This window comes from Phoxinus phoxinus (genome assembly GCF_949152265.1).
Source record: "Phoxinus phoxinus genome assembly, chromosome: 17".
Classification (NCBI taxonomy): domain Eukaryota; kingdom Metazoa; phylum Chordata; class Actinopteri; order Cypriniformes; family Leuciscidae; genus Phoxinus; species Phoxinus phoxinus.
This window is the reverse complement of record NC_136892.1, coordinates 27,694,783-27,716,934: the sequence shown is the minus strand read 5'-3', so window position 1 is coordinate 27,716,934 and position 22,152 is coordinate 27,694,783. Positions and strand designations below refer to the sequence as shown.

The following is a 22,152-nucleotide window of genomic DNA, read 5'->3' as shown; positions in this document are numbered from 1 at the left end:
AACTATATCTTTATCGTTATTGTTAGTTATCGTCCTTGGTGTGAACGGGTTTCATACTTTAGTGTATGAGGATGTACATCAGAAATAGACATGGTGCAAACTGTTCATCCACCTATAATAGAAGCCCCAATAAAATAATTGTAACTTAACTTATATTTTGGTGGAGGAATTAATAAAGTAAAAAAAAACAAGCTGCACATTTCTGCCTTAAAACTCTTTGGACGTGCTTTATACACAATTTTGTTTTTTGCAAACTGAGAAATAAGGCAAAATTATTTTCTGTGGTCATCGACAGCATGTCACAGATGCTGGTCTTGTATTGAACCTGAAACATTTCTTTAATCCTTATAAAATCTCAATAAGTCATTCTTGAAACACAAAGAGGCCACAGAAACACACACACACACAAGAGACCTCCAGTCGCTAATGGCGATTTCAACATCTCGATCTGTGCGCACTGGTTAGAGGGCCAACGGAAATACATTCCTGTTCAGACAAGTCAATACGTCTGTGTGCGAATGATATCCTCGGAGAAATGGAAGATTAATGCTACAACAGTGGCCTCCTATCTGCCAAAGTGCGTCATTCTTTCTTCTCTCCCGCTGTACTCTCCACTGCATGGATGCAGGAATGAAATAAACGAAGCAGGGGGGACGCCACACAGTTAGCCGGGATCAGTCAGAAATTTGGGTCGGATTCCAATGAATCCACATCACACAGCTTATAGTAGGTTGTAAAATAACGAGCAAACACATGGCACATATTAGGTTTAGACTTCTACAGGTTGAGTTCAAGTGAACAAACATTCAAACACACAGGTGCATATGTTAGGCTATATAAAATTAAATATTACACCACAATTGGTAACAGGTAAACCGTTTTCCCCAGACACAATGTTTTTGGTGTGATCATACATTAGTGTTTTGTAGTTAGTTTGCTTTGCACACTGTCCAGCCTGACACAGCCACACTGACTGAACCAATGGCACGAGTTGGGGGCGGGACTATCTGTTTGTTTGACCAATAGAGTGCAACAGTCGGTTCCAGAAGTAAAAACTCCATTCATTTTGCACACAGGGAAATAGATTTTTGATGAAAATCAAGTTAATGTTGTTTATATATCTATGTGGTGTTTTAGGCTAATCATATTTTACTTCTTCTGAATAAGTTTCTGGTTCAAACATATATGGCTGAATTAAACCAATATTTCCACTAGCCACAGTAAAGCATTTACTACAGTAAAGTTGACAGAGTGGGTGGAGGCGGGGCTCATTTGCATATTCATTGTTCCATGTATACTAAATGAAGGAAGGGTGTAGAGTTACATTCAAGCTATTTTAAGGCATGATTTTAAAAAATTAACAGGAAAAAACATTTAAATATGTCATTTTGGTGATAAAAGATGAGTTTTAAGTTAAGATTAAATGATTGCCTATGGGGACTAAAGACAGCCCTACTGTGAGCAAGAAGGTTAATCGATAGTATTTGCTTCTGTTGAAGACGTCAGCCCATGTTATTTCAATTTTTTTTTAAATTAATTGTGTTTAACAGCAGAATTCGTGGTGAAAAACTACATTACCCATGACGATGTACAGAAAATTCCACCAATCAAAGTCAAAACAAGCAAAACATGCCAAAAGATCTTGTTAGCTCCGCCCACTCCCATAAATCACTGCGAATGATGCAATCGAGATGGCCTCCCTACTCTCTCAAAATGCTTAAATATTTGCATATTTTGCAATCAAATTAAAATATATTGTTCTTAAATATATAATACACATTATTAATCGAGTAGTTTTATATTTTTATTCCTTTGTATTTTTAATGCTATGCTTCACCTCGTAGCTCTTAGGCCAATGTTTATAACGCTTTAACAAAGTCTTTTTCAAAATCCCTGTAAGAGAAATAAATGAAAAAATATAGCCTACTTCCGGAACCAATGGCGATGAAAATGGTTTGGTGTCCATCAGAGGTAAATGTCAAATAAAAAAAATTCTGTAAATGTACCTAATTTGTGGCAGTCTGATGAGTCAAGACAGGGATATTACTTCACAAAACACACACACAAAACACACAGATTTAAATGTAACATGCTCAGGTTGTATACTGAATATTGTGAAAATATTCTAGGTCATTCAACACACACAAATAACATCTCATACTGCGCACATACATATGCTGCACAAAAACCATAGTATGCCATTCTTAATATACCCATTCACATTCTGCCAGAAGTCAGAGAGGTGTACTGGTCCTATAGTTCACACGAGGCAAATGTCCCCTGATTCCACAGAAGGAGTGTGAGAAAGACAGCTGACCTTTCAGTTCACCCGGGGCAGGTAAGACTCTGATAGAAGCGGACACCCGAGCAAGAGCCGGCTTTCAAATACCAGAACAGGGTGTTTGATGGGAAGGAACGTCTGCAGCTCCCTGAAGATGGTAGTACACACTGGGTAAGGACAAACACAAACAGCTAGAGGTTGGTTTCATTGCAATATGCTAGAAAGCCCTTCAAAAACCTCACATTCAAGGCACATTATGCAACAACAACAAAAAGTCAAATGAAAAATATTTAAGAACTGAATTAACATCATTTTTAAGGGTCAGATCATGAGATAATATAGAGCTAAATTGACTATAAAAGCACACTGCAACTCTTGGAACTTAAATCTTCCTCTTTTGTCCAACAAGAGCATTTACTGAACTACAGCTAAAATGACTCATTTATACTTTTCCACAATTTCCTGATGTCACACAGATAAATGCAGGGTGCTGTACGAGTACCAAACTCAAGCACAGCGATCAGTGCTGTTACTCATTTTTATACACAAAGGGGGCGTTTCTTAAACGGACCACTTAGAGAGAGGGTGAAAAATGGTCACGACACAGAAAAAATAAACAGCTAATAAAAATGCATGATATGACTGCATTAAATCTTTATTTTGTGGTTGGAAGCTTCCACTGACTTCTGTTGTTCTTAAATTGAGCTAATTACTAAAACACCCCTTTACAGATTATCTTTTGAGACATTATTTTGTTTTCTTATGTTTCAAGGAACCCTCATGCACAAACACATTCTGATTGGGTTTTCACCCGAGGTGACTTTTAGCGACTAATTCTCAAAGACCTTTAAGCTGAGAGCAATTAGGTTTAAGAGCAGTAAACATCTGATTTACTGCGGTGAAACACTGTTATTCAGCTCGCCTGACACAGTTGCTTCACTGTAGGTGTAAGAAAATAACACCAGTCTGAGACAATTAGTGGGCCGTTGTATTAATATGCAAGTGAAAAGTTCACCTGCCTCATTATATTATAATGAATAAATGTTAAAAGGTTAGTTTACCCAAAAGTAAAAAAAAAAGAAAAACAATTCTGTTATTATTTACTCACATTCATACTCACATGTTGTGACTGTACAACACAAAAAGAAACATGTTAAAAACACTTCACATTGCGCGTTTTTGCACAGAGGATAGCAAATCATACAAGTATGAAACAACATGATGATTGGTGAGTGACATAATTTTCTTTTTTAGATGAACAATTCTTTTAAAGCACCCAATCATATCTCACTGACTCACTGTTTGTGACATTCATTACTCCAATCAGTCCACCTTACCATCCTCCCACTTAGGTTTCTATATTTTTAAAATGTTCACTATAGATGACGATAAGAAGTAATTCTCAAAGATAAAACACACACATGTGTTTGTTTAGGTGGTCCTAGATGTGCACAGGAGTATTTTATGGTGTTTTAAGCTGCAAGGATGGTTTAATGTGAATGTATATTTTAAACAATAATAAAAAGCGTATATGTTTTGTTAATAGTACTTATTTTTAAATATTATTCATACACACACACACACCCACACACACACACACACACACACACACACACACACACACACACACACACACACACACACCTATGTATGTATAATTTTACCACAAAAATGGTAAAGCATCTCTATTTTCATGTCTCTCTTTTTAATTGTTATTCACTAGATATCATACTAGTAGCTATGTATACTAATAGTGACAAGAAAACAGTTAATAATCACAGCATATTCTGTATATTAGTAGCCTACTTATTAGAGGAAATGTGGAAAGCACAATTTTTACATTTCTTAGCCTACTACTGTCGTTATTTTACTAGTGTGAGTGCCTTTATAGTTGTTTGTGCATTTTATTAGTATGCCTACAAAAATAGTTTCTTAAGTCTTTGTACTAGTCTATTCAATTAGTACAGGGAAAACTAGTATAAACACTAGGCGTCTGTCATGCTCTCTCTCTCTTCCTCACTCACTCACTCACTCACTCACACACACACACACACACACACACTCACTCGAGCTCGCGGACTCACATCAATTGATCCATACAGGCAGCCCCCCCTCGTCTATTTATGTGAGGGGGTATAAAAGGAGCAGTCTGCTCGGGAGCTCTCGGAATTGTTCTCTTTTTGCTGAAATCCACGCGGACAGACGGCACGGAGATGTCGGGCACTTCGCGCGCACAGCTGTGTTTCCTCCTGTTGAGCGTCACGGCTCTCCGGGGACACGCGCGCTTTCTGGACATACAGGTGAGATATTGACACCTGCTCACCTCTCTCACACACACACAGACACGATCATTAGAGTAGCTTTCTACAACTTTTCATGTGTAGTATATCCTGTACGGTGAACTCAATATGTGTGTTTATTATTTGCAGGCTACTTTGGCCTTCAACATTTATTATAACGTGTGTATATTATAATAATAGGATATGGGCTAAGATATAATGTAATATTTGTAAATAAAGATGTGTATGTACAATTTTAAATATTCCATTAATTGTGAGTAGCCTTTATGCACTGTACAATATTTGTGTCAGGGAACAAAACATTTCTTTAATGTGGTAACATCTAAATTGAGAGGTTTGATATAATGCAAAAATATTGTTTAAATACAAGCTGATTACATTGGGTGACACCAGTGAAAGTCATTTTAAGGGTCGGATCAAGCAGAAATAGATCCTCACATGCAAGTGACCTTTTCTACAGTACACATATGCTTTGGCATTAAATATATATATATGTATATTATTCTATTTTTATAATGTGCAGAGCCTTTTATGAAACTTCCAAGCTCTTTCCAACCCTTTTGGTAAAATCCTAAAATTGTTGTTGCCTTGAGCACATCTGATTGAAATGCAATCCTAATGTGTTAATATTGCTTTTTTTTTTACCATGTCCTGTTTCTTGTTGTTTTATCAGGAAAACGAGATCAGCCCAGAAGGATTATTATCTTTGCTGAGCTCTGAACTAAAGCGAGAGTTACCAGAGGAGTTTGTGTACCGCAGAGCGCTGAGTGAGTGACAAACCTCTGGGATTTCATTTGCCAAAAAAACACACGTCTCATGATCTTGACTTCATATTTGTTTTAATAAATACATTTTCAACTGCTGAATTGATATGCTAGCATTCATTATGGCATTCCTTAATATTTAAAGAGTGGTTATTCATCACAAATACTATGTATTATATTTTCATATGGTACAGTCCTTTAACATTTTCTTATCTTTATCTTGCTCCTTGTCTCTCAGGATGTCTGGATATGGTGGCCATAGAGGGCCAGTTTACATTTACAGCAGAACGTCCACAGTTAAACTGCGCTGTGTTTTTCATTGGCGAGCCTAGTGACATCATTAGCATTGAGTATGATTCGGTCAACGTCGACTGCAGAGGAGGAGATTTCATAAAGGTGAAGTGTTCACACATGCACACACACAATTCATCACCCACAACAACTTACATCCATGTTGTTTTGTAGTCTTGATCACAAAAGGAAATGTAATAGTAGTGCAGACACTTACCGGTACTTTGTTATACAGAACAGCGTGTGTGTGTGTATGTCTGTACAGTGTTTAAGCTGTGAATCGTACACTATAAGCCAGGTTAAGTCAGGGCGCCAAAAGATCACACGTGATGTCATTTTAAGCCAAACCGTACACCAACAACCTTGATTACATTCTACTAAATGTATTTTTAAATATCATTAAAAATCCAATTGAGCAAAACTGCACTGCATAAGTAATTCCCAACTAATTGCATCATAGATTCTGAGAACAGCAAAACAAGTTCAGCTTTCATAGACTGAGCAAGGTTTATGCCAATTAAATGCAGTTTAATAGGACTGAAAACCCCAAATGGGATATTGTTAAAGATAATGCACTGAATTAATTCCTGTTCAATGAAATGGAGATAAAATGAGTGGAAATGTATTATAATTTATTATCACTCAACTGACCTGAAACAATTGCAGTCGGGTTGAACTTGAGATTATTATGTAAACTTTCCCTGACCTAAACTAAAATGAGTTCAACACAGTTAACTTGAACAGAAAAAAACTGGGGGAAAATCGTGTAGGATTTACAATTTTCACTCAGAAAATTCATGCTAGTAAATGTAACATATTATTACAAAGAAATTGTCATTATTTTGAAGTAGAAAGACTACAATTGTATTTTCTTGTCAAATGTGCTCCGATAATTATTAGCTTTGCTGAATATGTTTTTACAGTGCACTGAATGCAGTAGATGAGACGAACAGAATCCTGTTAATACAAACTTTTTTTTTATCTTGAAGGTATTTGATGGCTGGGTTATGAAGGGCGAGAAGTTTCCCAGCTCACAGGACCATCCTCTCCCTCTGTACGAGCGTTATTCTGATTACTGCGAAACCGGAGTGTCTCGACCAATCACACGGTCGTCTCAGAATGTCGCCATGCTGTTCTTCAGACTCCACCAATCAGGAAGCAGCTTCACAGTAACATTCCGCAAGCTCATCAACCCGTTCCGTAAGTGCACATGCACATAAATACACACATATATATATTTTTAAAAGTGGCATTTTGCAGTAATAATGTACTTGAAAAACTTCAAAGGTGCAATACGGCTAATGCAGAAGCCCTGCTCAAAGCTTAACATGTAAGATATTGATGGTTAACCATCTGTCTCTCTCTCTTTCTCTCTTTTTGTAGCTTGTAATGTTGTCTCTCAGACCCCAGAGGGCAGTTTCACCATGGTCATTCCACAGCAGCACAGGAACTGCAGTTTCTCCATTATCTATCCAGTGGAGATCCAGATTGGAGAGCTCAGTCTCGGCCAACACAACGATCTCAAGGTGAGCAAACAGCTGATTTCTGGTCAAGAAACACAGCATTTACACAAACCAGTGTCTTCATTTCAACAATTAGAAAAAAGTTTGAGACCTCTGGTTTATCTATGTAGCGGTCCATTCTCGGCTGTGCTGGTTCTGGAGACTTTGTCGAGCTTCTGGGTGGAAACGGCATGGACACTTCCAAGATGTTCCCTATGGCAGATCTCTGCTACTCCTTTAATGGACCAGGTGAGAATTCTCTCTTTATCTCGTGTGCATCAGCAATCGTGCTGTGCAATTTAGAGCGCAAAGAATCTCATAACCCCGTCCTTATCTCTCTTCAGCTCAAATGAAGGTCGGCTGCGATAACACTGTGGTCAGGATGGTGTCGAGCGGGAAGTTTGTAAATCGAGTTAGTTTCCAATATCGGCTACTGGGCCACCACGAGCTTCAGCAGATGAAGGGCAACAGCGTTGAAGACGTGTGTTTAAGAGCATAAGACTCTCTCTCTCTCTCTCTGTCCACTGCTCTTGCCAAACTAACTTGAGTTTGAGCCCTTATTGTATATTTTCCTTATTAAAAAATTATTTATTTTTTGCCTCATCTTTTCATTCGACTCTTCTGTTCTTTTTAATATGATGAACTTGTAAGATCTGTGGCTGGTGTTAAATAAAAGATGTACTTGTGTTGGTGCACATCACTGTTTTGTTCAGCATGTTTCATTTTGAAGTGCCCAAATAAACACTGGAATCTAGCGAGCAGTACTGCACAAGTATTAAAATACAGTATGTACGAAAAATGTAATTGTCTTTATTTATTGATCTGTATTAAAGAACTTTTGTAATAAAATCAGTCGACATGAGCAAAGCAAACTCTGGTTACAGTAATTTCTAATTTTACACTAGAAAACACTCACAATTACTCATTTTGTAAAGTGAAGCAAACTATCTGAACTAGTTATGTCACAACCTACTTGATGACCTGCCATTAAGACAGAACATACTCTGCAAAAGGTGAATATAAACACATTGCTTTCGCTTTATATTTAATGTATTTGCAATGCTATCTGATTTTTTTTAAAGTGCCATAAAACAGTGAAATTCAGCAGCATCTAATTATCTCAGTGTGTAATATTTGTTACCCAATGTCAGCGGTCATCGTGTGCTAAAAGCGATGATTGCTTCAGAATATCAATGCTGATTTATGAACGCAAAGTAAAATGTCAAATCACTCTATGATACATCATGTGAATGTCTCTGTTATTAAGCCGTTTTATCAAAAAATGTAATCACACCTAAAACTCATCTAAACTAAGACAAGATACACGACTAACCTTCTAATGAGCTCAAGTCAGTTGGGCCTCTTCATGAAAATTGCTGCCCTGAATTCAATAGACTGCAATTAATCACTACTGTTAAATCAACAGATCGTTTAATGCTTTACCGTCACACTCTTGTACTGCGGATGCTCGTCATTATCGCTGACAAACTGCTCACATCACGACTGCAGAGGAGTTCAGCTTCGCCTTATCCTGTCAAATCTGTCCTATGATGGAGGACACGTCTTTCTTGTATATGCGCCAGGCGTCTTCAAGGTCTCCTCAACATCTAGACTGTCCCCCAACATGACGCAGACTAAAAGAAGTGGTGGTACTTAAAGAAATAGCTCACCCAAAGTTATAATTAAATATTTAAAAATAGGATTTAGGTGCAATTATATAAACTATCCCTGCTAAAAAAAAACTTTAAAAAAAACCCTTAAAAAAATAGCCTAAGCTGGTCTCAAGCTGGTGTTCAGCTGGTTTTAGCTGGTCTCAAGCTGGTGTTCAGCTGGTTTTAGCTGGTTGGTCAGCTGGTTTCCAGTCTGACCATCTAAAGAAGTGGCCAAAATCCCTCTAAAACCAGCCATAGGCCCTGTTTAAACCTAGTATGAAGATACGTTTTGGTTGGACGATGCTAAACGGGGGTCTAAAACGTTTTGAGCTTCTCCCCTTTCGACTACTTCCATGAGGTAGTCGAAATACGCATTGCTTTCGTAGTGTAAACGCTCATGTGGTTTGAAAGCGTTTGAACAGCCACAAAAGACCGCTTACTCTCCGCCTACTGACCTAATGCGTAAGCATTATGGGAAGCCAGAAGAGATTTAAACTTTGTCGGCTGAAGACCCAAGTTTGTTTTGAATATGAAAAACGTACTAAGCACAATCTTCTCTTAGCATTCCTGATGTCTAACACTGGTTGCGGCTATCAGAGCAGAAACGAAAGCTGATGCTCTCCTTATGTTTTTCCATTTGTTCATCTCCGTTCATCTGTTCATATGTAAATATGTAAAAACGCATACATTTACCATCCCATAGACCCTCCCCACGAAGAAATCAGGACAGAAGTAGTAGAAAGTGGACAAAAGAGACGGATTGAAACACCATGCAGGTTTAAACGAGTATATGTCTCCCTCATCCACTTGTGATCCGATCGACCAAAACTCACCATAATATCAGATGTAAACAGGGCCTTAGGCACACGCGCGCGCGCGCACACACACAACTCGCACACGCACGCACGCACGCACGCACACACACACAATATGAATGAATGCAACATTCACACAAAATTGAAAACTGCACACTCCTATCTCAGTCTTATTTTCAGCAGTTTCCGTATAGGGCACAACCTAAAACATTGTGCTGCACTCCTGACAGAAGGTGAGAGAAAAGAAGTAGCCTACCCATAATGCACTGCAACATGGTGGGCAGCCAATACGAACTATATAGACTGTGATCCTACAGTATTCAACAAGAAAAAAAGAGGAAATCCCGAAGTATACTGCTGAGAGTCAGAGTATGTGGGTGACGCCACCGAAATAATATGCGCTCTGCCTGATTTTTGTAACCATGCATCTTTTGTACACAAAGGTCGCACATGGCTATTGAATTTGTTTCACACTAATCAGTTGTTCCATAAGGTGGCAACACTGGTCTGCATGAGCTGTTGTTTCACAGTAAACAAAATTAAAGAGACGGAACAACAACAAATTACCAGAGACTGCAACAACAACAGACGCCCGCATTGACAGTCACTCGTGTGAGGGGGTTTTGAGATACAGTAGCTGCAACTTTAGTTTAAAAGAATACAAAGACATTTTTATCAGTCAGAACTTCTGGAGAAAAATAGCGTGTGTTAGAGCGCGTGTGTCGATATTCTTCAGGCACGGCCACATGCTATCAATCAAAGTACTTTGAAAGGCTACATGTTCGACTGTACGCTAGAGTATGCGTAAACAAGCTAAAGTCGCAGTCACACTACACTTTGAGCATGCAAGATGTCTTCGGACACTGCAACGGTCGTGATATGACGTCACACTCTTTTTTATAAACATGAATTCAACATATAACAAATAGTAATACATTCAGAATGTAAAAATATGTTATCTACTTGCCTTTACTACAAAAATACCATTCTTTTATTTTAGCCAAGGAGTCACGCTGTGACGTATCAATCTTTCACTGGTCACACGTCTTCCCGTGATGTGAATTCGCAGATCAGAGTTCATCAAATTTGAACTTTGGAACGCAGTGAAATGTAAAACTTTTCACATGAGCTTGTGTTATGAATGTAAGTCAATGGAACAAAATGTGTAGTGTAACTACCCCTTTAAGAGTACTTTGGGCTTAAAGGGATAGTTCACCAAAAAATGAAAATTATGTCATTATTTACTCACCCTCAAATTGATCCAATCCTGGATGAGTTTCTTTCTTTTTCTGAACACAAAAGAAGATATTTTGAAATATGTCTGTAACCAAACAGTTGATGGACCCCATTGACTTCTAATATTTTTTTTTTTTCATAGCCTGCTAGTCAATAGTTTGGTTGACATCAACTGTTTGGTTCGTATACAATAAGACTAATAATATGTAGCCTACCTGTATGAGGAACGTATAAAGACATTATATAGATCTAGATCTAGCCTAAAAAAACAAACCAAGAAAATCACTTCACAACAACATCCAAAAAGTTCAGGTCATTCAATATGTTGTGTGAAACATTTATACAGAATGTTTTATGAATGAAGTGTGTGTGTGTGTGTGTGTGTGTGTGTGTGTGTGTGTGTGTGTGTGTGTGTGTGTGTGTGTGTGTGTGTGTGTGTGTGTGTGTGTGTGTGTGTGTGTGTGTGTGTGTGTGTGTGTGAGAAATTACAACTCTTATTGCATCTCTGTGGGATTTGATGAGACGGGTCGCCTCACGCTTGATTAAAGGTTGGCGTTCACATTATCCTGGTCGGAACCATGCGCTCCAGAGAGAGTTTAGCAGAATAATTGATAAGGAACTGAGAATCCCAGCAGGACGTGCAAAGAGGTAAGCACAGCTGCGCTGGTCCCCTACTGAGCACATCAGCGCAGAAATCAGCCAACAGTGGAAATTACACCACCACTGCCACACGTGGGACTGTTAGTGTGAATAAGCAAGTGAGAAAGACAAAAAAGAGGGAGAGATATTGAGATTGAAGGAGAGGGTTGCGTCATGAGAGATGTTTAAGCACAGCCAAGCTGAGTTTCACAATAACACACTCATAAAGAAGCATTTTGCAAAACATGTCAAAGTGATCAAATCAAGATGTAAAATGACAGCTGAATTTGAGAGCTTTACTGAACAGATTTAATCTCCTCCAATAGAATTACAGTAATGAGAGGCATTAAAATGTAGGTATTAGCTAATAGTTGCATGATCTGGGGTTGTGACTGAAAGCTTGCAACTTTAAACCAGTTTCTAAACCTGTTTAACTTTCTTTTTTTCCAAAGATACAGTTTTAATTAAATTTGTTTCATGTAACCATAATGAATGGGTTTTCAGCTTTAAAAAGAATAAAGCAAAAAGAATTTGCACACAAAATAAAAATAAATGCATGTTATACAGTAGATCTTAAAGTAAACAATTAATCTGTGCATATGTTTCTTTTTTCTTTTCTTTGAGTTCACACTTACATATAATTGAATAGATTAAAGGGTATGTGTGGCGTGCAGTCCACAGGGAGGCCTGTGGGATGTGGCCTGACCCAGAGTACTACACACCCTCCCATCCCCCATCCCTATACCTGGCTGGGATAGGAACAGTTGAGAGTGAGGAGATGCTAGAAAACTGTTTTTGGGACAGAGGTGAGTCGGCCAGTTATATATATAGGCCTCCTCGCTCTGATTGGGTAGATTATCTGAAAGTGCTCCTCCCGGACTTTCATAATGTTTAATACAAATATCAACTGGGTCTTCTGGTGAAAACAACTTTTCTTTTTACTCTTACAGTTATGTGATGTGTTACTATTTATGAATTCATGAATTTCTGGCATGATGGTTCTTTTCCATAGCTGGTTATGACCGAATGACCTGAACTAATTATTTCTGTTTCCGGTGCAGACGGCATGCTTATGGGGATGTGACATGACAAAAGAAAGATCGGAAGGTCCTGAGGGGTCCTGAAGACCAAGCAATGAGTTAATCCTTTATTTTTCTCATAATTTGGCCTTGGCTGCATTATAGTTTTTTTCTTATTCTAAATGTGATCAACGTTTAATGTGAAGTTAATGTGTTGGGGAATTTGGCTATTAACATGTAACATTAAAATTATATTCTGCTGAAATGAACAGAATGAAAAAGATTAGTTTTTAGTTTTTTCAATTAATTTTGCTGAACGAGGCTCAAAGATCAGTAAAATGATCCGAACTTCCCATCACTTTAAAACATCTGAATGAAAATGTTCTTAACATAATATTACTATGAAAGTAAACTCAAACAACTGAAAAGTCCCTGTTAAATGATATCTGCAAAACAACTAATTTCATACCCAATGTTTGTCTCCAATGTTGCTATTCCTGTTCTTAACATAAGCACAAGCTCCACTCTTCACCACAATGGTAACCACCAAAACTACACGACAGCAGAAACTCTTCCTAAACACTACAGCCCCCCCACCCCCGCCTTTTTTATTATCTTTTATTAAAAACTTTTAATTTTAAGATCTAGTGTGCTTCTCATGTCTTGATTGTGCATCCTCACTTCCTTCCCTCTCTTTCTAACTCCACCCCCTCGCCCCATGCGAAGGAACAAAAGGATGCAAGGAAAAAATAAAGGAAAAGCTTATCTGTACAGTACATTGGAATATTCTTGATCACTCAAGCGTCACTTCAAAGCATCATCACCTGCGCTCAAGGGATCTGTCCTTATATGCTGTTAATGGCACTATCTGTCTGGGGATGAGTCTGTTAAAGCCGGCATTAAATTGAAGTTGTGGTAGACTTTCCTATATTGTGACATACATCCGAGTGAAATTGCTTCTCAAACAAGAATAAAGGTAGGGCGGGTCTAGATTTTGCTTATCAGGAATTGATTGGATCGTTAGATGGTTTTGGTTCGCTATTGGTGGATCTCATGTGATTGACAGGTTGTCCCGCCCTCGCGCCAGTAAACACATCATCAGAGAAGAGACGCTGCAGGAGATGGGGAAGTTATTTTGATTCAACATTACGAGGACACATGAACTTGACAAAAAAGAATGGTGTGCATGGATAAATCATTTATAAAAAACACTGAAATATTACATAGAAAAAGTTGGTTCCCATGCTGATGGTTCCCCCCATCAGCTTCGTCACTCTGCTCTGTTTAAGCAACAACGAACATACGTAACTAAAATGGGAATCGAATGAACATCGAAGAATCTGATTAGAGAGGTTTTTATAGGCTATGGAATATTTGATTATGTCATTTACGTCAGCGGACAGATACACAGGCACAATAACAATCAGATGTTCCTCCACCTGACCACGTCTCACAAGCTTCTGCAAATTCATCGTGTATGTTCTTAGAAATCATTCAGTCCCTGAGATCAGAGAGACATCTGATACAACAGTACTTATAAATGTACCAAACTTTGTCCTGCAGGAAATCTTGAATCAAAGAGGGCAATTTTATGAAATGGCTGGAATTCAGCATGCGCTCTCAGCCGGCTAATACCACAAAACAGATGCAAGGAGACGGTGCGTGGACGAAGAGAAAGAAGAAAAAAGATGAAAAGAGGCCTTATTTGTGTGTGATTAGGCTAATGACCCGTATCCTGTTTATCAGACTGGAACAATCGACACTAATGTTAACACTGTGACGCTATCATACAGGGTTAATGATGTCACGTACACACCGCAATCACGGTTCCCCGTAAGGTATTGTGGGTAGCAGGTCTACCTAATGGATTCAAAACACAGAGATGGGAGACTGAAAAGGGCAATCAGAACGTCTTTGTTCTTGACGTAGAGCCTCTTGCACGTGTGCGAGGAAGATATTCACGCTTGGCCGTAATGAGAGACCACTTCCTTAAGTGTGAAACTCACCATTAGAGGTCTCGCCGTCTAATCCGCAGAAAAACTGTCAGAGGAGAAGCAGAAAGATGTGGGTGGATCTCACAGGACCTGTCAACACATTTAAAAATAAATGTTCCAAAAGGTAGAAGAACCATTTCTGGTTCCCCAAATAACCTTTCATTGACCAGTTCTCACAACAACCATTTTTTCTTAGTGTGAAGAACATTTTAATGATCTCCAGAACCATTTTCCACTATAAAGAACCTTGTATGCGATGGGAAGTTTCCGTGGATGTTAAAGGTTCTTTATGTTTTATCTTCAATGCCAATAAATAACCTTTATTTTTAAGAGTGAAGAGCATGTCTGGGTCATATTTCAACTCAAAAATAAAAATAAATATTTTTTTGTCATTTTATTTTATAACATTTATAAATGTATTTTACTTTAAAATAAAGTAACCATGTTCTACTTAAAAGCAAACCCTTCAACAGTCCTTTTGTTACTGCAATATAGGCCTATAAAACATTACTATTGTAGATCATTTCATGAGAATCACTGGGACAAAAAAAAATTAAAAGAAATGTTTTTTATTTGAATTAAAAAAGATTTTAAAAGGCATCATTACAATAATAATTCAAAATATTTTTTGTAGCATGTTAAATCAATGTTATATTTTTTTACTTTCAGTCAGTGTTTTTTGGAACTAAAATGAATGCTAAACCTAATTACATAAATAATAAATTAAAGCTAATTCAAAATAGATAATATAAAAAATATTATAATAAATAAATACAATAATAAAAAAAAAAGAAAAAAAAAAAGCACTGCTCACTGTGTAGAGAATGGGATGATTACAGAAAATTATAACAATTCTAAAACCTCACATTATAGAATATCATACACCATGCTGGGAACTAGCAAAAATGACTGTATTTTACATAAAATATGCTGCAAAATATAATTTCTTATCCCCCCCCTTGTGATATTGGTGTGAACATGTTTTTGTATGACTGTATCAGTTAGTTCTATATAATTTAAAGCCTACTTTTGTAAGCTAACACTATTTTAAGTATTTATTTATATCCACTAGTCTGTGTCCGATCAACTGGATAAATTCCCTGCTGCTGGGTTTTTGGGGATGCAGAGCTTGTTTTCTGCAGTATCTGCGGTTATCAGTCTTGGTCGTGCACGCTTCTCTGTTTATATCCCTGTTTGCTGTTCGTATCTCCACCTCCACATATATCCTTGCACACACACTCACACACATATAAGCAAACAGTTACACACCGACTCTGTCCTGCCGGTTGAATGAAGCAACATTCATTGTGTTCTTATCGGTGCGGTAAGCTGCATCTTCCTATCTGAGTCACTGGGGGAATAAAGTTTGTGTTTAAACCGCAGTGAGCACACACAAATGCAACACATACACTCTTAAACATCCACTTTGTCTCAGATGTGTTTGCTAAAAGAAATGCTAAAAAACTGAAACAAATGAGAAAATTGCTGCCATAACACTAAAATGGAATGGATAGCATGTACACTAGTTTGTAATATTTAGTCATATAAAGGAGTCACTTTTATTTGACATTATGGTAAAAACAGTATTGTGAAATATTATTACAATTTAAAGTAACCGTTTTCTATTTGAATATGTTAACATGTAATTTATTCCTGTGACACAAAGCTGAATTTTCAGAATAAATCTTCAGTGTCATGATCTTTCAGAAATCATTCTAATATGCAGATTTAATGCTCAAGAAACATTTCTGATTATTACCAATGTTGAAAACTTGTGCAGCTTTATATTTTTGAGGAATCAAAAGAACAGCATTTTGCAACATCATAACTGTCTTTACAGTCATTTTGATCCGTTTAATGCATCCTTGCTTAATAGAGTATTCATTTATTTAAAATAATCAAAACTAATCTTATGAACCCCAAACTGGGAGAGAAATGTTTGATTTCGAGATCTCTGACTTTTGACTCCAGACTTTATGGCAAATCTGAGCGCAGTTTGAGACAATATTGATTCTCCTGAAACTCACAAAATTTGGTAAGGCAGGAGAGTTAAGCATTTGAGAAATAATTAGGATTTTAAAGAGATCTGCTTTTGTAATTTTCCCTTCAAATCAAGAATCCCCTTTAATGACACACCACCAAAACACATAAATGTAGAGGAGGGTGAAAGCCTTCCTTTGGCTGAATGAGAAATCAAATGCTTTTGCTAAACAAATAACAATCTGCTCCTCAGAAATCACTGCAGTCCTTCTCAAAATCCTGCTGAGAAAGCAGCAGACGCATAAGCCTCAGGTGTGTCTGTGTGTTTTCAAGGATATTTGGTGGGATGTCCGCTCATGTCCAAAGAATGGGATTCTGAGCATAACATTGGACACTCAGTCAATCGTATGCGAGCCATAAGTGATGCAAAGCCTTTCTGAGTGGTTTAGCTTCAGCATGACAAACTGCACATACACACACACAGTCCACCTGCTGTGAAAGTCTATAAAGGTGTGAAAGACACTGGTACTAACTCAGGGTGACGTGACGTTGTTGGCGCTGATAAGCGCTTTCATCTCATGCCACTGGAGGGCAAACCCCACAGAGACGAGCGTCATCCTCTTCGTCACACTCATCATCCTCACGTCACTTGACAAGTTTTTCTTTAGAGGACGTTTGAAAGTTGTCAATTGCAGCGCATTCACACACAAATCTTCTGCTTCTTCGGTATAGGCAGATGGAAATACATGGGTTGAGGAGATCTCATCCATAGAAACTGACCTCATATGAATCAGATTTGTCAGTTTCAGCTCAAATGATTAGAATCAGATTCATGCGGTTTCTCAAATGAATCAGGAACTTCTGATTCAGCTAAACACTAAATACACAGTCTTATTTCATTTCTTAAAAATAATTTTTTTTTTTTTTTACAAAACTGGAACTGAAATTTAGTTTAATGTTTTGGGTAATGTTACATGCACTTTTCAGAGACACGGTTAGGAGATCCAAAAGCAGCTTTATTTATGTAACCCATAATTGTAATCAATAAAACAGACATAAGGTCAAAGCCAAAGAGCAAACCATCCAGGGAGACAGGCAGAATATCAAGACCATGACACAAAAACCAGAAGTAACGCTCAGAAATACAGTGTAACACCAACAAGACTTCACAACGAGTGAATGAACACACAGGGTTTAATTAGGCAAACATAAACGAGATAATGACAAACAGGTGACAGTCATTTTATTTAAATAACATGTAAATTAAAAAAAAAGTGTTTGTTTGTGTTTTTGTTGTTGTTTGTTTAAAAGTATTTTAGATTAAATAGTTACAGAGTAAAATGTAATATTTAAACACTTTGGTTCCAAATGATTTAATATTTATTGCACAGCATAGTCTAGTTATATGTTGATACTGATATGTAAAGAAAAAGTCATAATTATAAAGCAGCATTCAGTGTTCTTTCAATCAAAATATGCTTAAAAAAATTATTTACCATTTATAGTCCCAAATCATACATAAATTGTGTTTCCGAGGTGATATGTCACGAACAAATTGATGTAGGAACAGTTTTAAATCACATCAGCTGAACTTATTTCACAATAAGGTCCAAAGGGTTAAGAAAAGTATCCTATTTTAAAAAGAGAACATAATACATATCATTACTTTCATTCCATATTCCAATCTCAGTGTAATTCTCAGGTACATTGTTCTTGCGTATTTTCTGATGACGTTTCCACTGGTGAGCTACGGGGGCTCGCCTGCTCTTCAAATAGCATGTAAGTGAATAATCCTCATTATTTTCCGCTATAAATACAATTTCTCTCACAGCGTAATGACCCATCTGTGCAGTCGAGTGTGCGTATGGCCGCTGAGTGAGTTTTACCAGACCCTGCTCTTCTTTAGATAGAGCGGCGGGCCGTAACTCAGGACTAAAACAGATTACCGATGTCCTGAAGGATGGGCGTGGGCAAGATGGATGAAACCGCCCAGCTCTCCGACATATCACTCACTTCTAATGAAGAGTCGGTGGATGGTGGGAGTGACGCAATGCCTGACGGAGGAGTGGAGGTGTGGAGGGAGTGTGCGAGGAGAGATAAGGAAGTGTCTAAAAGTGTCTTAGATAAGGCCGAATGAAGGCTGGTGATTGTGATTATCCTGCGGGAACACGCCGGAAATGGATCTCGGAGTGGAGTTTTAATGGGGCTGTGCACACACTCCTCCATGCACCTCTCTTTTTCCCCATTAAACGCACACCGTGACTTCTCATCCTCCTCTTTCTTTGACCCTTGTGTGTCTGTGGAGCCCGGTGATAAATGGCAGGTTCGGTGGGAAGGAGGGCGAGAGGGGGCGTAATCGCTTCCTCTCCTCGTCCTTGTTTCGTCTAGTTTTCTCTTATCGTTGTCACTGGTAAACAGACGGAGCTTCACAGGGCTGGATTTGTCTTTGTGAAGGCCGCTGTTGACGCGAGCATCTCTCTTCTGCCGACAGCTGGTCTGAGAAGAGGTCTAATCTCAGACACCATCTCCCCGAACTCATTCACTGATAGCAGCCTCGATGAACGACCTGAAAAAGCAACAAAACCAGCAGGATTACACCCAGAGCACGGTAGTGAAAGAATGGCTCTTAGCACGGCGTGGTTCAATAAAGAAACCATTCTGTGTGGTGTAAAAAGCACTACCAAATTGGTGTTATATGACATGAAAAACGGTTCATGTAGCATCGCGTGGAACTCATAATATCCACCTGTGGTTCTTTTATGGCAACATATAGAAGCAAAATTGTTCTATAGCCTAATGGTTGTTTTATGTCATTATTATGAAGAACACTTTTATGACATCATAAGGAACTGGAAAGAGTTCTTCTTATGGAACCTAAATGTTATTTTATGATTCTTCTTAACGTTCTTCAATGGAATTAGGAAACCATAGTATTCATGGTTCTTTTATAGCATTATGTGAAGTTTAGAAATTGAGATAAGGACATTTTTATGGCATACTGAAAAGGGTTCATCATAAGGAACCAATTTTGGGTGTAATGAATTACTAAATTAATACTTACTGATTAGTTTCACCAGCATTTCATTTAATGCACCGACCGCCGTCTGTGTATGAATGGGTGAATGTGAGGCAAAATGTAAAGCGCTTTGGTGGGCATTGGGTCTGTGAAAGCGCTATATACCTGTAAATGCAGTCCATTTACCATTTACCATTTAGCTCCCTTTGTTTGCTCAGTGTATTTAAGCCCTGTGTTTCTGTTACTCCATGTCGGTTTTTATTAATGTATGGTGTCATTTTTGTTCCTGAGATTATCCTAGTCTCTCAAGTCCCTCAAGGAGTCCCTCAAGGCCTGTACATGCTCCCAATGAGCCAAATAATGAGAAAGAACCAAATTGCTTACCACATATGCAGACGACACACAGATCTACTTAGCCTTATCGCCTAACAATTACAGCCCCATTGATTCCCTGTTGCATCCCTGCAATGCATTGATGAAGTAAACAGTTGGATGTGCCAAAACTTTCTTCAGTTAAACAAAGACAAAACTGAAGTCGTTCATTCTTAAAATGAACTTAAAATGTGGTCACCCTAGGGCACTAGTACCGAACTGTGACGGACAAACTCCCGATTATGACAAGAAAAAAACAATATGAGTAAGCATTCTGTCCTTTTAAGGGTTGCATTTTGTGGCATCATGTCCCATTTTTGGTTAGTTTACATGTCTTTGGTCCATGTTGTGTTCATATTTCATTCGAACTGCACCAGAGTTTGTTTGGAAGCGGACCGAGACCCACATTTTCAGCGGTCTCGGATGATAGAGTTCACACTTTATTACAATGAACGGCATTAACAGAGCAATCGTACCAGGGTTCATTTTAATCAAACCAAATCTACCAAGTGTGAACACCCTAAACCAGCCGGCAGACTAACCAGACATGTGGTTATAACAAAAAAAAAGCAAAGGTTTTGTTAATGATTTTGCTGCCGGATGTTTTGGATGAAGTTTATGTCAGTACATTTTGAATAGAACATTTTAATAAACAAACCTTGACGACCCTGCCTGAAATTAACTGATGGAAGAGGCTTTCTACACATAATAGAGAATATGTACTACTATCAAAACACCAACATTAAGCCATTAATAGGCCATTTACTCAGCGAGACTTCCACTCAGGTGTAATGGAAGAGGATAGAAATGGAAGGGGAAGAAAAACAAGAGGCAATGATGAATCACCAAAGAGAATCAGACAAATAGAATTAGAAGCCATTAAGAGACAACAGATAATTATCACATCTTACCCATCACTGTCAATCACGACTGATTTATCCAGAGGAAAAGGAACCAGAGTGAGAGAGAGAGAGAGAGAGAGAGAGAGAGAGTGCACTCGTGGAGCATTTATTTATTTATTTATTATTAGTCTGAAAAGTCTCAGGTAACACTGATCGTCCGGCTACTGAAGGACGTTTCATAAATAGCAGCATTCTGGCAGTTTATCACAATGAACCATGATATTACAGGTCGTGTCTCCGCGCTCAGGTTTGCAGTCACGCTCCTCTGCTGAGATCTTCATTTGTCCTTTATAAAAATACCCAGGCTGATTGACAGCACCTGGAAATGAGGTCGTGTATCATTCTTACATCACATCGCATCATCGCCGACATCACAAGCACTCCCAAGTGTGAAACATTAACCGTCCGTTACAAGACACCAGAAGTCAACTGCAGTCAAAGAGGACGGAGGACAAACTGGGAAGCATGGGACGGTTTAACCTTTATTTGACAGGAGCGAGATCCAGAAACAAGTCTCTTTTACAGGAGTGTCTTTACAGTGAAACCTAAATATGAAGAGATAGGGAATTATAGGCTAATGTAAACTGTAGTAGCAAAAAAATTATTGTATTCACAATCTGCCACACTCTGTGTGAACAACAACGTTCAAACACAATTTTATGAATAAATAAAATACAATTTTATTATTTAAAGTCTATAAAGTGTACATTATATTTAATATGGAGTTATGTATTAAACATGTTTGGTTAGTATTGCTTACATCTGTTGACATTTGCTATTGAAACTAAAAGTTGGTGCAGGACGATAGAGATTGGATGGATGGATGGATGGATGGATAGACAGACAGACATGGAAAACTGGAAATGTGCACTAAAAAGTCTTTTAATTCTCTTATGCATTAACGACTTAATTCAATTAAAGGATTTTGTTTGTTAATTAAAATGACATTTTACACAGCGAGCTTCTTTTGTAACACGCCACACTTCTCCCTGATAATGCATGGGATGCAGACGGTAAATGCGTCACACAGTGAGCTGAGCTCTGGAGAGAATATCAAGTGCTCTACAGAGAGAGGATGAAGCGCACTGTTGAGGGACAGGCAACGGAAATGAAATGTTTCTGAAGCCGTTACTGAAGCACAGAGGTGTTCTGAGGACAAACAAGACTTATGATAAATATCATGCCTTTTGTCTGATGTATTTCCCAACACAGACACTTACAAACTTCAAGATGGACTGTAAACCGCAAGAACACATGGTCATCTAGTGCACGGTTTAACTTTATAGAGCAGATAGCAGAGTGATAAAATATATGTGTTCCTGGACCAACATCATCTTCATACTTTTCCTGGAACAACATTCCTGCCAAACAGACATCCCAAACTCCATA

General features: G+C 38.1%; 1 protein-coding gene across 1 annotated transcript; it reads left to right on the top strand.

Moving 5' to 3' along the window:
• Positions 1-4,279: 4,279 nt before the first annotated feature.
• Positions 4,280-8,371, top strand: crhbp (corticotropin releasing hormone binding protein). Its single transcript, XM_079587279.1, has 7 exons — positions 4,280-4,581; positions 5,255-5,348; positions 5,584-5,741; positions 6,626-6,836; positions 7,020-7,162; positions 7,270-7,387; positions 7,483-8,371. Exons 1-7 carry the CDS (start codon positions 4,495-4,497, stop codon positions 7,635-7,637), a joined length of 966 nt encoding a protein of 321 aa, XP_079443405.1. The 5' UTR covers positions 4,280-4,494; the 3' UTR covers positions 7,638-8,371.
• The last annotated feature ends 13,781 nt before the right edge of the window (positions 8,372-22,152 follow it).